The sequence below is a fragment of the Pterocles gutturalis genome, unplaced genomic scaffold, assembly GCF_000699245.1.
Source record: "Pterocles gutturalis isolate BGI_N339 unplaced genomic scaffold, ASM69924v1 scaffold4880, whole genome shotgun sequence".
In the NCBI taxonomy this organism is placed as follows: domain Eukaryota; kingdom Metazoa; phylum Chordata; class Aves; order Pterocliformes; family Pteroclidae; genus Pterocles; species Pterocles gutturalis.
In genome coordinates this window covers 63681-78193 of record NW_010145663.1, presented here as the reverse complement: position 1 = coordinate 78193, position 14513 = coordinate 63681, and the positions used below count along the sequence as shown (strand labels likewise).

Genomic DNA, 14513 nt, shown 5'->3' with positions numbered 1-14513 from the left:
ATGAAAAGATTCGTCAAACCATCTATACATGTTTCTTTCTGCAGGAATGGAGATGGTTAGTGGTGTTTGGATATCTAAAAAACCAGAATTATGAAAAAAAATTCTGACTTTTCATAAAAAGATCAATTCCAGAGTAGTAACTGTTTGATAGTTTAAGCAAATAAGAATATTTTATAACAAAAATTATATTTTGTTTTTATTTCTGTTATATTTTTACTCCAGATAGATTAAGAATAATAGAACCTAATTATTTTTTTAGGGTACTCTTGAACTGGTGAAAGCATAGAACATGGATATTTCAAAAAACCAGTGTCCTAATTTGGGTTGATTATAATATTAAAATTAGGTCCTGTAGTAATTATACTTTAAGGTCTGGATCTGACAGGAAGCAAAGCCAAGACAGAAATGTTAGTACATTTCTTAAGAGTTTGAAGACATTCTAGTAGAACCACTAGCTTTGTTTTAAGATTTCCTGTTAAAATTGAGAATAATGAAGTTGAGGCATCTATAGTTGAGGTGTATACATAGATTAGTAGAGTTAATATTCTTAATGAGTAATCAGCTTTTTATTGCTCTCTATGTTTGGTAAGAATAAAGCTTTGTAAGGGGTTCCATTACTTAAAATTATATTAGCTTTCTTACAACATTTATGAAGTAGCAAAATTTCAAATGCTTTTTAAATTTGAATTTGGAAATGTGTGAAAATGTGAAAGTGTCCAATAGAGCCATTCATGTGTCAGTTAAGTTTTAATTGCTTACCTTAGTGAAGAAAAAGAGGTTAGAAGTTCAGTATACTCATGCTAGCGTTGTAGAGCTAAAGCTGATACCATGGTTTAACCCCAGCTGGCATAAGCTGCACACAACAGCTCACTCACTCCCCAGCAGTGGGATGAGGGAGAGAATCTGAAGAGTAAAAGTGAGAAAACTCATGGACTGAGATAAAGACAGTTTAATAGGTAAAACAAAAGCTGTGCATGCAAGAAAAGGAAAACAAGGAATTCATTCACTGCTTCCCATGGGCAGGCAGATGTTGAGCCATCTCCAGGAAAGCAGGGCTCTGTCATGCGTAGTCGTGACTTGGGAAGACAAATGCCATAACTCCGGACATGCCCCTCCTCCTTCTTTTTCCCCCAGCTTCATACACTGAGCCTGGTGTCTTATGGTATGGAATATGCCTCCGGTCAGTTGGGGTCAGCTGTCCCAGCTGTGTCCCCTCCCCGCTTCTTGTGCACTGCCAGCCTGCTCACTGGTGGCGTGGTGTGAGAAGCAGAAGAGGCCTTGGCTCTGTGTAAGCACTGCTCAGCAGTAACCAAAACATCCCTTTGTTATCAACACTCTGTTCAGCACAAATCCAAAACATAGCCCCATGCTAGCTACTGTGAAGAAAATTAACTATCCCAGCCAAAACCAGCACAAGCATAAATTTGTTTCTGTTTCTCTCTCTACCTTTCATTTAAGAAATAAATGAGGAACTTTGCTAAATCTTTTAGGGTTGAAGACTAAAAGAATTTCTGAAACTTATTTTTTTGTTATCAAATATTTTATGTGTGTTTCTTTCTGTATATTTTATAAAAAATTTAAAGGTAGAATTGTAGCTCATAAATTTACATTTTAATACCAATATGGGGTTTTGAAAATTAAGTGATAGTCTTGACTCATTCTAAATCAAGCCAAGACATGTCAGTCAGGATTCCTGTACAGATTGCTGCATAGTCAAAACAGACATTATCTGTTGCATTTGATGCCATTTCAGAACCTGGTGGACAGCTGTGTTTTGAGCAGTTAACAGGGAAAGCTCTAACATTATTAAGCTGTTTCAGTGTGTGTTTCCTTTAATTGAGAAGATAAGGCTCTCTGTTTCTCTAAATCTTCAACTTGTGTTGTACATGGTGTCCTGAGTTAAGCTGAGACAGAGTTAACTTTCTTTATAATAGCTAGGAAGAGGCTGTGTTTTGGATTTGTGCTCAGAAGAAAGCTGATATAAAGTGATGTTTATGTGGCTGCCAAGGTCTTTCAGCTTCTCTGGCTGTCTGCAGACAGGAGAAGCTGGGAGGGAGCACAGCCCCAGTTACTAGCCCAGGATTTGATCTTGGGTTTGGGATTGAGACCCAGAGTGGCCAATAATCTATTCCATAACATACACGTCATGCCCAGTATATAGGTGAGGACCCTCTGGAAGATGGGCCCTTTTGTTTCCGGATCTCTTTTGCTCCGGGTCATCTCGCTCCAGGTGGTCACGCTCCCAGGGCTTGACCCCCGCCCCCAGCCCAGTCAGCTCTCGGTCTGGGACACTCGGACTCCATTCCATGAGTGCGGTTTTGGGACTCTCCCTGCTCCGGGATCATTAGCTGGGAACAGGCTGAGCCTTGGTCATCAGGTGGGGGGGCGGTATCACTGTGTATCACTCATTTGTATATTTGTATATACTATTATTTCCAATATTATTGTAGTTTAGCTATTAAATTGTTCTTATCTCAACCCATGAGTCCTTTTTTCCCTTTACCCCTTTAATTCTCTCCCCTATCCTCGGATGGGGGGGGCACGGGTAGCGGGTTGTGTGAGTGGATGTGTGGTTTGGCCCCCAGCCAAGGGCAAACCCACCACACGTGGTCTTTGTTTTGTAATTTTCTAGGCCCACCTAGGAACATTTTGAGTTGTAACCTTAACTTTTATTCTATTCCCTTCCTCTCACAAGTAGAAAAAAAGATGAAATGAGACTGTATCATTTGAGAAATGGAGTGGTGTTTCATGGTTTGATCATTGTTTACTGCCCAAACATCCCACTGCATAATGTACCTATGTCAAAGTTTTTCTAAACTGGGTCTTGTCAAAAAATGATGGCACAACAAACGTAACCTGAATCCTGTCAGAATAAACTAATTTGACGCTAGATGGAACATGAATTAAATCTAACAGTTTGCAGCTCCTCATATTAGCACAGTATTTTTTCACCAGAAAGTAATAGGTACTCTGACCTGCTTAGTTCGGAGCAGCCGCTGCAAAACCGTATTTGAACAATAGCATCCTCTCTCTGCTGCATTTGTCCATTTTTCTCAGGATATCAGTTTGTGATTTCTTTCACTACAGTTACCTGAACTGTCCTGGTTCTTTTGCAGAATGTGTGAGAGGACTACTAGCATAAAGAAGTTTTTGTATTTTAAAACAGCAGTTGAGAATGTGTGAAGTCAAATATGCTGAATAATATGAGAACCAGAATGTCTGAAAAGCTTTGCATTGTTTTGTTGAAGTCAATGGAAAATTGTCAAGCCCTTGGATTTTAAGAGAAGAGAAAGAATGTTGCAGTAGTCTTGAAGCCTTACTTGATGAAGCAGCACCTAAAAAGAAATGTGTTAGGAACAAAAAGTGTTTATAAGCAATTGACAGAAGCCTTGATCGTAGTCAAAGGGTGGAACTGAAAAATTGCAAAGCTTTTAAACGTCACGATAAATATTAAAACAAATAGCAATGGGTTTATATGCATGGCAGCAAGAAAAGACACAAGAAGATTATTGAAAGTAGAGCTCACTATGCAAAAGCTAAATGGCTATGTTCCTTAAATGCTTTTTCTCTATAGAAATTAGTGTGTTTAATGTAAGGGCAACAAGGTATGGCTGATGGACTCTAAATAGCAATGTCATGTATGAAGGAGGTGGAGGGGAAGTTAATTTAACATTCTTGAACATATAGGACTGTTTCAGTCTACTGTATGAATCTCCAGGACCATGAAGTTAGTTTCCATTTAAGCCATGCAGGATGCCTGCATTTATACCTGAGATGTTTCTGACCCCTGCTTATATTGAGAAGTGTAATTGAATGACGGGTGGGGGGAAAAACCACAGGATTTTGTGTCGGAGGTGATTGTTGTGCTAACTAACTTAGCAGGTTTGTTGGAGAGAGACCTGTTTTGAGCCCTGTGGTGATAGATGCAGCTAACTGACTGTAACCTAGATAAGCCCTTCCAGGGTGGAAAGAAAAGCAGTTGTTAACAAACTTTAAAGAAATTTATAGATAAAGTCTTGTATTGAGCCCTTGTGTGGAGGTACATTTTACAAGAACCACCCACATTTATTTTATTTCCAGGAAATGTTGGAATTTTTCTACTTCCTATCTGACTTCTTTTCAGGCTACCCAGGAAACAGACTGTTTCAGTCAGGCTTTCAGTAATGCATGTTTTTATTCTGATAGATTTTTATTGGAAAAGCCATTGCTTTATTATTCTGCTACAAGGTAGTCTAAATTTGGATGGTGTATATGGGGGGATTATTCATTAGGATTTTATTTCCTCTTAAAAGTGAAAATATTTTCTTATTGATAAGAGGAGTAGTTAGTAGGATCTATTTTTATAGTTTCTCAGTTTGCAGCACATTATGAAATGTTACATAGCTGATGTTTTTGGGTGGTGTTTACCATTCTGTGTTTTATTTGGTGCCATTGCTATGTTCAGCAGAATTTTCATAGTAAAATGGGTTTGATTATGCTCACATGGGAGCTTAATTTGTGCATACATCCGTGCATTTACTGGCATTAAAATAGGTTACAAAAACTTCAGATTATTTTCCTGAACATATTATTAATACTTTCATATTTTTCTCTTGAAGAATCATTTGTTCACTGTTATTAAGCTGCAGTGAATAGAAGAGTCACTCTCTTGTACTGCAGTTTTTTATATCATTTTGAAGTACGGATAGTTTGAGGTGTTCAGATACATATTATACTGTGAGCATAAACACTGTAGAGCTAAAGTGCACATTTGAGGATGATGCATATATAAGTAGGTGTCTCTACAGTAGGATTTTAAAATCAGCTACTGTTGACCTCCTTATACAAGTATAATACAGTCAGTCAGCTGTTAAAAACCTGATCCACTATTTAAAAAATATACAAAAACAAATTGTCTATCTTTCTGCCTGATCTCTTTCAAAGTGCTAACACAATGGAAACAGTGGGTGATCTGTCAATGCATTTGGATTGTCAATGATGGTTTTGTGTAAATATTGGGAGGATAAGAAATAAAATTCACACAGCAAAATATGATTTCATCTGCCTTTTCTCTGCAGCTCCATGGCTCATGCTGCGGTGTGAAATTCTCATTTTACACACTTTGCAGGCGGAGCACATGAATTATGCATTGAACAAGAGAAATCTCTTGCTTCAAGTCCTATATGCATTTACCAGGTTCTATCTCTATTACCAAGATGAATTGCAAATGGAGAAATGTTTGATGGAATATAGCTTAACTTCTTTGTTTTGTATTCTGCTTTTCCCATAGTGAGTTCTCTTGGTAGGAAACTGCTTGCATTATATTGTAGACTTAGTTTTAAGAAAAAAAAAGAAAAAATATGTTACAGAGAAATGCCGGAGACGTCAGAGCCTTTTCATTGTCTTGATTTGGAATGCAAAGCTTTTTTCATTCAATAGAAATATCTCTTGGTAATGTTTGTTTCAGTCATTGGCTATTTTTCCTAGAAAGCAAATGAATTTTATTTTCTTGGAAAAACGAAAAAGAAAAATAATAATGTTTGTAATAAGCAAGACCCATGTAAATATATTTCTTTGATGTTTTGTACGTAATTGCACACAATTAATGTCTATACCCATGTATAGAAATATACATATAAATATGAAAGTATTTGTGCGTTTATGTGTATATATATCATGCATACACACACATGTGGGTAGCTGAGTGTTTACATAAACTTGACACACTTGACTGAAGTAGAAAATAAGACGTGATCATACTTTAACATTAGATTTATCTTGATTTAGTTGGCTTCTGATTTTACATTTCCCAGATGGTAGGGTTGTTTTTTGTTTGTGTTTTTTTCTGTTTGTGCAGGTTTTATGGGGTTTTTTTTAACAGTAAACCCATTGTACTTAAGTACAGTATTCTGATAAAGTGTGCAGTGAAGTTTTTCTTACCAGGCGTTACCTTGATGTGATGATTCTATACTTGTGCTTCGTCTTAGGACCATTTTATTTTATTATGAAGTATAAGAAATAAATTCTCTTGAAGGACTTTTTTTCCCCATTTTTAAAGATGAATAACATAGTAGATTCAAAATAATATCAGTGCAGAAATGCATTTTACCTTACAAAATTATATCTCAAACTTTGTGATATGTACTTAGTAACAACTTTAGAGTGGCATAATAAATAACAGGAAAAAAACCTGAAGCATGCTATTGGTGTTATTTGTGACAAAGTCCTATCTTAATTGTCTTAATTGACAGTAAGAAGATTTCTTGGTTCTCACGCCTCGTTTTTTAAACATCTTGGCCTAGCAGTGCTGCCATTGGCTGAACTGAAGTATATTCAAAATTCTCATCCTTGTGCTATAGCCTCTCATGTGGGTAAACCACTTTGTATAGACTTAAATTGGCTACATAGTAAAAGGGAATGAAGAAATCCCATCTCTACTGGAATAATTAGCAAATATAGAACTCTAGCTAGAAATAAACTTTGAAACTTAATCATATTTGAAAATAGAAATGCATCTTAAGGATAAGTGGGGATAGGGAGTGAAAGAGTTTGTAAATTAAGGGGGTTTTTTTAAATAGTTTGCATTTTGTTTAACTGTGTTCTCCTTTAGTGTGTTGTAGTGTCTGAAGAGTTTGTAGTTTCACAAAAAAAGTTGATACATAGTTTGTATTAAAAGTGCTGCAGATAAGAGTGAAACTGCTGATTCAGGGCTAAGAATTGTCATGATATTATTTTCTCTGACACTTTGTAGACATGAGTAATTCAAGTAGAACCTGTAGCTTATGAAGAATACTATTTATTCTTATTTCACAGAATAAAAAAAAAATAGCCAGAAGAAGCTTAATGACTTGCCAATAGTCACACTGGAAAAGAAAAATGAAATTTGGTAGTTGTGACCTGATGGAACTCAAGGGAACAGGTTCTGCAGCAGAGTCCCTCACTAATTCTGGACAAGGCATATGAGGAATGGAATAACAGTAGCACCATTTTAAAGATATTTTGTAATATTTCCTTTGTCTGGAGGAGTTTTGTGTTTCAGATAAATCAGCAATAGTATAACTCAAATACTGATAATGAACATTGAAGTATGTTGATTTAAAAATAATTTTTAAAATAGTGGCTTCCATTCTGCTCTGTGCACAAGGTTCTTCTCTTCCCAGAGTATCTAAAGCACATATGGAATGATCACATAAGTGACTACTGTCTATTTGAGCTGTGGGTTTACTGTAAGAAAATGATGAGCAATGTCATTTTCGCTCAGGTCAAGCCTGATTGTCATTAACATCAATGGCTTCAAATAGAACATTAGCTTGTTTCTTCCATGTTCTTTGGAGGGAACCATTGAATTTCTCTCAAAACTTGAAAAAAATAGACTTGGCATTATTGTTCATTTGCAACTGACCATGAAGCTGAGAGACTAGAAGAAAGGGGATGCACCTTTGGAAAAGAGGGGTCATTTTATTCTATGGTGATAGTCAAAGATAGTCTAGCCACTGAGTTTCTGAGAGGACTCCAAGCTCCTATATCAACTTGTATCCTGACTACCTGAAGAGACTGTGACAGTTGGCAAGTCATGCTCAAGAAATGGAGGCCAGGATAGGCATACAGACTTCTACTGATTTATTTAGACCTGTTCATTTATTAGAAAAAGTAACATAATAATATACGTATATGCATTTGGATATTGTGTACTGTTGAAGAAGAAACTGGTGAGCCAGAAGTTTCGGAGAAATGTGACTCCTGGAAAGGTGTACCTATAGGTGCATCACTGATTAAAGGAAGACTAGGGAAAATGTGGGTCCTCTCCAGAGGGAAACAGGAGACCTGGTTACCTGGGGTACGGAGAAGGCTCAGGTACTCAAAGCGTTTTTTTGCCTGTCTTCACTGGCAAGTGCTCAGACCCCACCGCACAAGTCCCAGAAGGCAAAGGCAGGGACTGGGAGAATGAAGAACTGCCCACTGTAGGAGAAGATAAGGTTCAAGAACATCCAAGGAACCTGAACGTGTACAAGTCCATGGGACCTGATGAGGTGGGTCCTGAGGGGACTGGCGCAGGAAGTTGTTAAGCGATTATCCATCATATTTGAGAAGTCGTGGTACTCTGGTGAAGTTCTCACAGACTGGAAAAGGGGAAACATAACCCCCATTTTTAAGAAGGGAAATAAAGAAGAACTACAGGCCAGTCAGTCTCACCTCTGTGCCTGGCAAGATTGTGGAGCATATCCTCCTGGAAACTGTGCTAAGGCACATGGAAAATAAGGAGGTGATTGGTGACAGCCAACATGCCTTCATTAGTGGCAAATCATGCCTGGCTTGGTGGCTTGCTGCAGTGGAGTTACAGCATTGTTAGATAAGGGAAGAGCAACTGACATCATCCACCTGGTCTTGTGCAAAGCATGTCGCCCATGACATCCTTGTCTCGACCTGGATTTGAAGGATGGACCACTGGGACAGATCTTATTTGATGGAGGAAGAATTGGCTGGATGGTCACACTCAAACAGCTGTGGTCAACAGCTTGATGTCCAAGTGGAGATTGGTGACGAGAGGTGTTCCGCAGGAGTCAGTATTGGAACCAGTGTTGTGTAACTTCTTTGTTGACAACATGGACGGTAGGATTGAGTGCACCCTCAGCAAGTTTGCCGATGACACCAACCTGTGTGGTGCACTGAACACATCCAGAGGGACCTTGACAGGCTTGAGAGGTGAGCCTTTGGGAACCTCAGGAAGTTCAACAAGGCCACGTGCAAGGTCCTGCACGTGTGTCGGGTCAATCCCAAGCACAAATACAGGCTGGGCAGAGAATGGATTGAGAGCAGCCCTGAAGAGTAGGACTTGGGTGGTGCTGGTTGATGAGAAGCTCAGTATGACCCAGTAGTGTGCACTTGCAGCCCAGAAAGCCAACTGTGTCCTGGGCTGCATCAAAAGAATCATTAGCAGCGCGTTGAGGGAGGTGATTCTCCCCCTCTACTCTGCTCTCGTGAGACCCCACCTGGAGTACTGTGTTCAGCTGTGGAGTCCCCAACATAAGAAGGACGTGGACCTGTTGGAGTGAGTTCAGAGGAGGGACATGAACATGGTCAGAGGATGTCCATATGAGGACAGGCTGAGAGAGTTGGTTTGTTCAGGCTGGAGAAGAGAAGTCTCCGGGGAGACCTTATGGCGGCCTTCCAGTACTTCAAGGGGGTCTAGAGTAGAGATGGGGAGCCACTCAAGGGGTGTAGTGATAGCATGAGGTTTTAAACTGAAAGAGGGTAGATTTAGATTAGATATTAAGAAGAAATTTTTTACAATGAGGGTGGGGAGACACTGGAGGAGGTTGCCCAGAGAAGTTGTTGATGCCCCATCCCTGGAGGTGTTCAAGACCAGGCTGGATGAGGCTTTGAGCAACCTGGTCTAGTGGAAAGTGTCCCTGTCCATGGCAGGGGGGTTGGACTAGATGATCTTTAAGGTGCCTTCCAACCTGGACTATTCTATGATTCTGTGATTCTAAGGAGTTCTTCAGCTGATCCAGACGAAGGAAGCTGAAGAGTGGGTAGGAGCAGTATGATGAGAATCTGATGAGCATCCAGCGCATGACATGTCCTCCATGTTCTAGCTACGTCTAAAGATCAGTCCTTTTTACTAAACCGTCCTATTGTGAGTCCATATTGAGCTGTGACACACTAAATTCCCTGCTGAATCATCACTGTCTAGATGTGTTCTGTAGGTAAAAGCAGCACTTGCTCTTACTAATTTGTGTAGAACTTTTTATTTAACTGTATTGGAACAAATTTTGTTTAAATATTCTTTTTGCCAAGTCACTGAGGTTACTGTTACTGCTCTGCTCTTTGCTTACAATACTGCCAATCCTTATTTTTAGAACTCATCTTAAGGCTTAAAATTGAAACTTTTTTGGTGACACTAAACAACTTTTTGTTATATGTTCAGCAATTTAGTAAAACCACAGTAGGTGATGAGACAGGATTTCATACTCCTACTTATGTGCAAATAACACTGCTTTCTTATTGAATGGATTTTGTCCTGTTTTTCAGATGGAAACAAATGTTATTACCAAAGTCTTTTGTTTTCAAACAAAATGCTTCTATCTCTTGTTTTAATGGTCTCAACAGAAGTGTTTAATCTGTCACCAGAAGTTTTCTTTTAGTAGCAACTGTTACTAATACTGAGTGAAAACTTGGGCTTCAGAGGAGTAAATGTGACTCAAATGTAGAGTTTGGTTTTGGCTTACTTGTACAAAGTAATCTTTCTCACTAGGTGGATTCTCTGAATGCCAAGAACTGAAAAATGATACATTTTTCTTTTACAGCAGAGAAAATACTCTTTGCTTTGTAAAAGTATAGAAGGCTTTTCTTTTACTGATGTTTTAAAAGATGAAATATTTATGTATTTTGACAGAAAGAAGAAAAAACAGTGCAAGGTAGAAAAGCTCCAAATAAACAAGACGTGTTTCTCTTAGATTTAGATGATTGTAAGTATCTTGATTAAAGCCTCATTTTTCCCATGGCATAAATTCAATTCAGTCAATTCAATGAATTTTGAATGTCCAAAACATTGATTCTGTTCATTTATCATACCAGCTTCCTGACAAAAAATATTTGGTTAAACTATCAACTTGTTTTTTAAGCATAATTATTTTGAATGTGAGTTTGGTTGTTTTAGAGAAATAGTTTAAAAATTTAGAATGTATCGGTATGTAAAACATTTATTTTGACAATTTTTGTATGTCTAGACTTGTTTTCTGTTAAAGTGGACTTATTTTCTCAGCTGCCAATGTATGTTACTTGTACAACATCTGTGCAAGCTGTGAACCAATTGTAGTACTATAGTAAGATACTAAAAATCTCAATTGTGAGGAACAGATTAGAATGTAATGTTGGAAGGGTAAGGTAGAGCTAACACCGGGTTTTGACTATACTTTGTAGAGCCATTTTTCAAGTTTACTTCTATAGATCCAACACATTAGAATTGTGTTAATATGTACTTTACACATAACTTGTAAATGAAAATGTGCTGCATAGTATGGATCAGACTGAACAATAAAATAGAGGAAAAAATAGGAAAGGAGGACAAAATGTTATTAACATAAATAATATGGTCTATGTATATATCGGTTTTGATTATATTTTCATTGCTTGTTTTCGGTGTTGGGGCTCCATGTCTGAAAAATAATCTTCTTTTATTAAGAAACATATGTATGAGGACAAAAAAGTTAGACCAAGACGTAAAACCTTTTTACACTTAATGAAAATAGCTCATTGTCCTTCCCCCTATTTTAAACTTTTTTTAAAAAGTTAAGTATTAATTGCCTTTTTACTTCTAGTCTGTCCTGTGACAACTCCTGTGGCAGTTCCTACAGCAGCTGTTTTGTCACCAAGTTTAACAGCAGACCTAGAGGGATTAAGTCTGTCCAGTTCATCAGTCATTGATGTAAGTAGCCTTTAAAAAGTGGAGTGAGTGTGTCTTAATTTAAGCATTTCACATGTTTTTGAGACAGTCATTAAAGTGTTTTTTCTTTAAAGTACTTTCACCTATAAAGGTCTTGTATGAAATTCTGGTTTACATGCAAATCTGGCAGCTTTTTTTGATTTGTAATAATTACATTCTGAGACATGGAGAAAAGTATGAATATTGCATGTCTGAGAAGGATGCCTTCAAGGATTTTTAACTTTCTCTTTCAGTCTGTCTTTTTCTCTACCTCAGGGAGGCTTTAATTCACAATTAATTTAGTTCATGTATCCAAACTATACAAATCTTTCAAATCAGCTAGCTGTTACACTATCAAAAATAAATACAAGAAAATCACATACCTGTTAATCCTCACCCTGCTTGTTTACCATATATGTCTCCAGTTATGACATTTTGTTACTTGGAAGTAATTTTTCATGAGAATACGAAGCATAACCCCTGGGTGCAACTAAAAAGGGTATAGATTTACAATCAGTGGTGTATCAGTATGTGTCATGATTCATTCTGCTAGTGCTGTTTGCTTTTTAGCACTTTCCATTAGGGAATCTCAAAACTATAGGTGTAATTAAGGTTAGCAAAGTCATGGCGGTAGAGGGCATTCCTCTGTTGGGGGAAGGGATAGTAGTTTGTGTTCTTTTTTGGCTGGTTTTATAATTTTACGTGTCCAATTTAAATTTGCAGTTTAATAAGGAATTGCAGCAGTATTGCATAAGAAACTTAACCTTGTGAAAGTGTCTGAGAGTGACCAGAAAAAATACCAGAGGCACAGGCATTTTTTAGCTTTGCCTTGTTTCTAAAGGGGCTGGTGTATAGAACCTACACTGTAACTTCAATAATCACTGGTAAAGTATTTTGTGCTGACTTTGGGAGCAACGCATTTGGAAAATTAAATACTTCTTACATAAAGAAGGTACATGAATAGTTTGACTCAAGAAATAAAAGATCTTAGCTGATGATTCAGTTTTGTGTTTACAGGCTTTAAAATTTGGTGTCGAAAAGGTAGACTTTCAGATAATGTGTTGGCTGTTAGCCTTATGTAGGCAAATTGTGATGCAATTTAAATTTCAAGCAGAGCAGCAACAATCTGCCCACACACAGCCACTTTAACTGATGCGTAGTTGTTCATGTATCACACAATCTGCAATGCTGGAAAGTGTATTCTATGTTATTTTGCAGTATAGTATGCAGTGTTAAGTGGCAAACCTGAGTTTAACTACAAATGTGTTGTTATTCCTGTGATTGCAGTACCACAGTTGCTTCTTGGCCATCCTTTATGGCTTTGACGGCTCAAAACACAGGCAATCATCTGTTTTCCTGGCTCTGAGTTAGCTAGGAATGACTCAGGTGTCTTTGCTTTACTTCAGAATTATCATCTTTGAGGGTAAATTAAAGATAGCAACCAGTAATGTTGGATGCTTGAGAACACTCCCTGTTCCAGCGTCTTGAGTGCTTTCATCGTCTACAATACATGAACACCACGTGCATACTCGTTTTCATCATGATTGACAGGATTCATTTGCTAAATTGCTTCTCCCCATACTTCAGAAGGTAGCTGCAATGAAATAGAGGTGTTAGAAAGAGCTCGAAGGTGTAGGCTCAACAGCAGAAGTTCTGCATGAAAAAGTTGATTCTGCAGAATACCTCTTTCTTGGTACTGCTGAGTTCCTGGTAAAACATGGAACCAGCAAAGAAGCGGAAACATTTCCTCCTACTCCCTGCTCTGGAAACAACCCAAATCACGTGAGAACTAATTGTTGCTGCCTGGATAGTGATTACATGTTTTGGGCTGTGTTAAGCTTTCAGATCTATGCTCAACTGGCGTTGCCATTGATAATAACTGCAAATGTATGTGAGGTCCTTTGCTGAGTTTTGTGCACCAGAAAGCAACAAAAATTAAATGGTAAGGTTAAAAGCTGTTCTTTCAGATGATATCCATATAGTGTAAAAAGTCTTGCCTGCGAGTAGTTAAATAACTGTTGTCACATGTGGTTCAGCACCATCAGGTAATTTTCTAAGAATGAAAACATAAAAACAGCTTTTAAGACTTTATGTGGGAATGTCCCTCTTAAAATAGTATTTTGAATTTCATCTGTGATGACTTAATTCTAAAAATATGGAGGATAGTTGTTGTACTTCATGAAACCTTTTCTTCCTTCAATGGGAAAGAAAATGAATTTAACTGTAGGGCACATGCCAAACTAACAGTGAGAAATTAATTTATTACTAGGCAGTGGAGAGAGCATGGAGTAAAAATAGATAAGTACAGTATATGACCCTAATATCAAAGAAATGTAGCAGCCACTTATCTTGGAATATGACAGGCAGTCTATTAGTCAAATAATTCAGCACTGTAATTGGATACACCTTTTAGAAAACTTACAACTCCAAATTCATAGCTGCCGAACATTGTAGAAAACATAAATACAAGAACAGTTTTACAGTAATGGTATGGGTCTCTTTAAATCTACAAAACCAAAAAGTATCCTTGAATAGAAACTACAGTGCACAACGTGATGCTTTGTCCTGCAGCTGATTTGTTTTTATGATTCATGTTTACATATAGCACATTTTCTGCTCACTTAAATGCATACATGTGTATTATAGTTTGTTCCAGGAAAAACAAAATTCTCTGGTAGTTTATGGGTAACTTTCTTGCAATGGGATGCAAAATGTAATAAAACCTTGTGCATGTTTCTACTCTGGTACATGTAGTCTATCTTCAAGTGGCTCAACCAAACCAGGTAACTGGGGTTGCCAGAGGCTATTGTGGGGCTTTTCGAGGAGTGCACACAAGCGAAGGCAGACCTGCATGCTTGGGGACGCTCTCCATTTGGAGTCGATTGAGCTTTAGATGGTTACATTTTCAGGCTTAAAAGATACTTGAAGATGTGGTGCCAGTGAAAAATAGGAGGCAAGAGAAAGCTGCGAGCTGTCAGTGTAAAGCAGTTGTCTTGAAACAGTGGAAATAGGTGTTGTCCCCTAAAGGGAGGTTATAAAGTGAGAGAAGGGGCAGCTGAAAGCAAAACTCATGAATGACCTAAGTACAGGGAGGGTTCTAACCTGCTGC

At 37.8% G+C, this 14513-nt stretch overlaps 1 protein-coding gene across 1 annotated transcript in view; it reads left to right on the top strand.

Annotated features, from left to right (window-relative positions):
- The window catches only part of LOC104470494 (AP-3 complex subunit beta-1-like), a gene marked incomplete at its 5' end in the record, with an annotated part of 75362 nt that overhangs the window by 12971 nt on the left and 47878 nt on the right, over positions 1–14513 (top strand). The window contains 2 exon segments of the mRNA XM_010085442.1: positions 10376–10448; positions 11301–11407. Coding sequence (XP_010083744.1) covers positions 10376–10448; positions 11301–11407 — 180 coding nt within the window.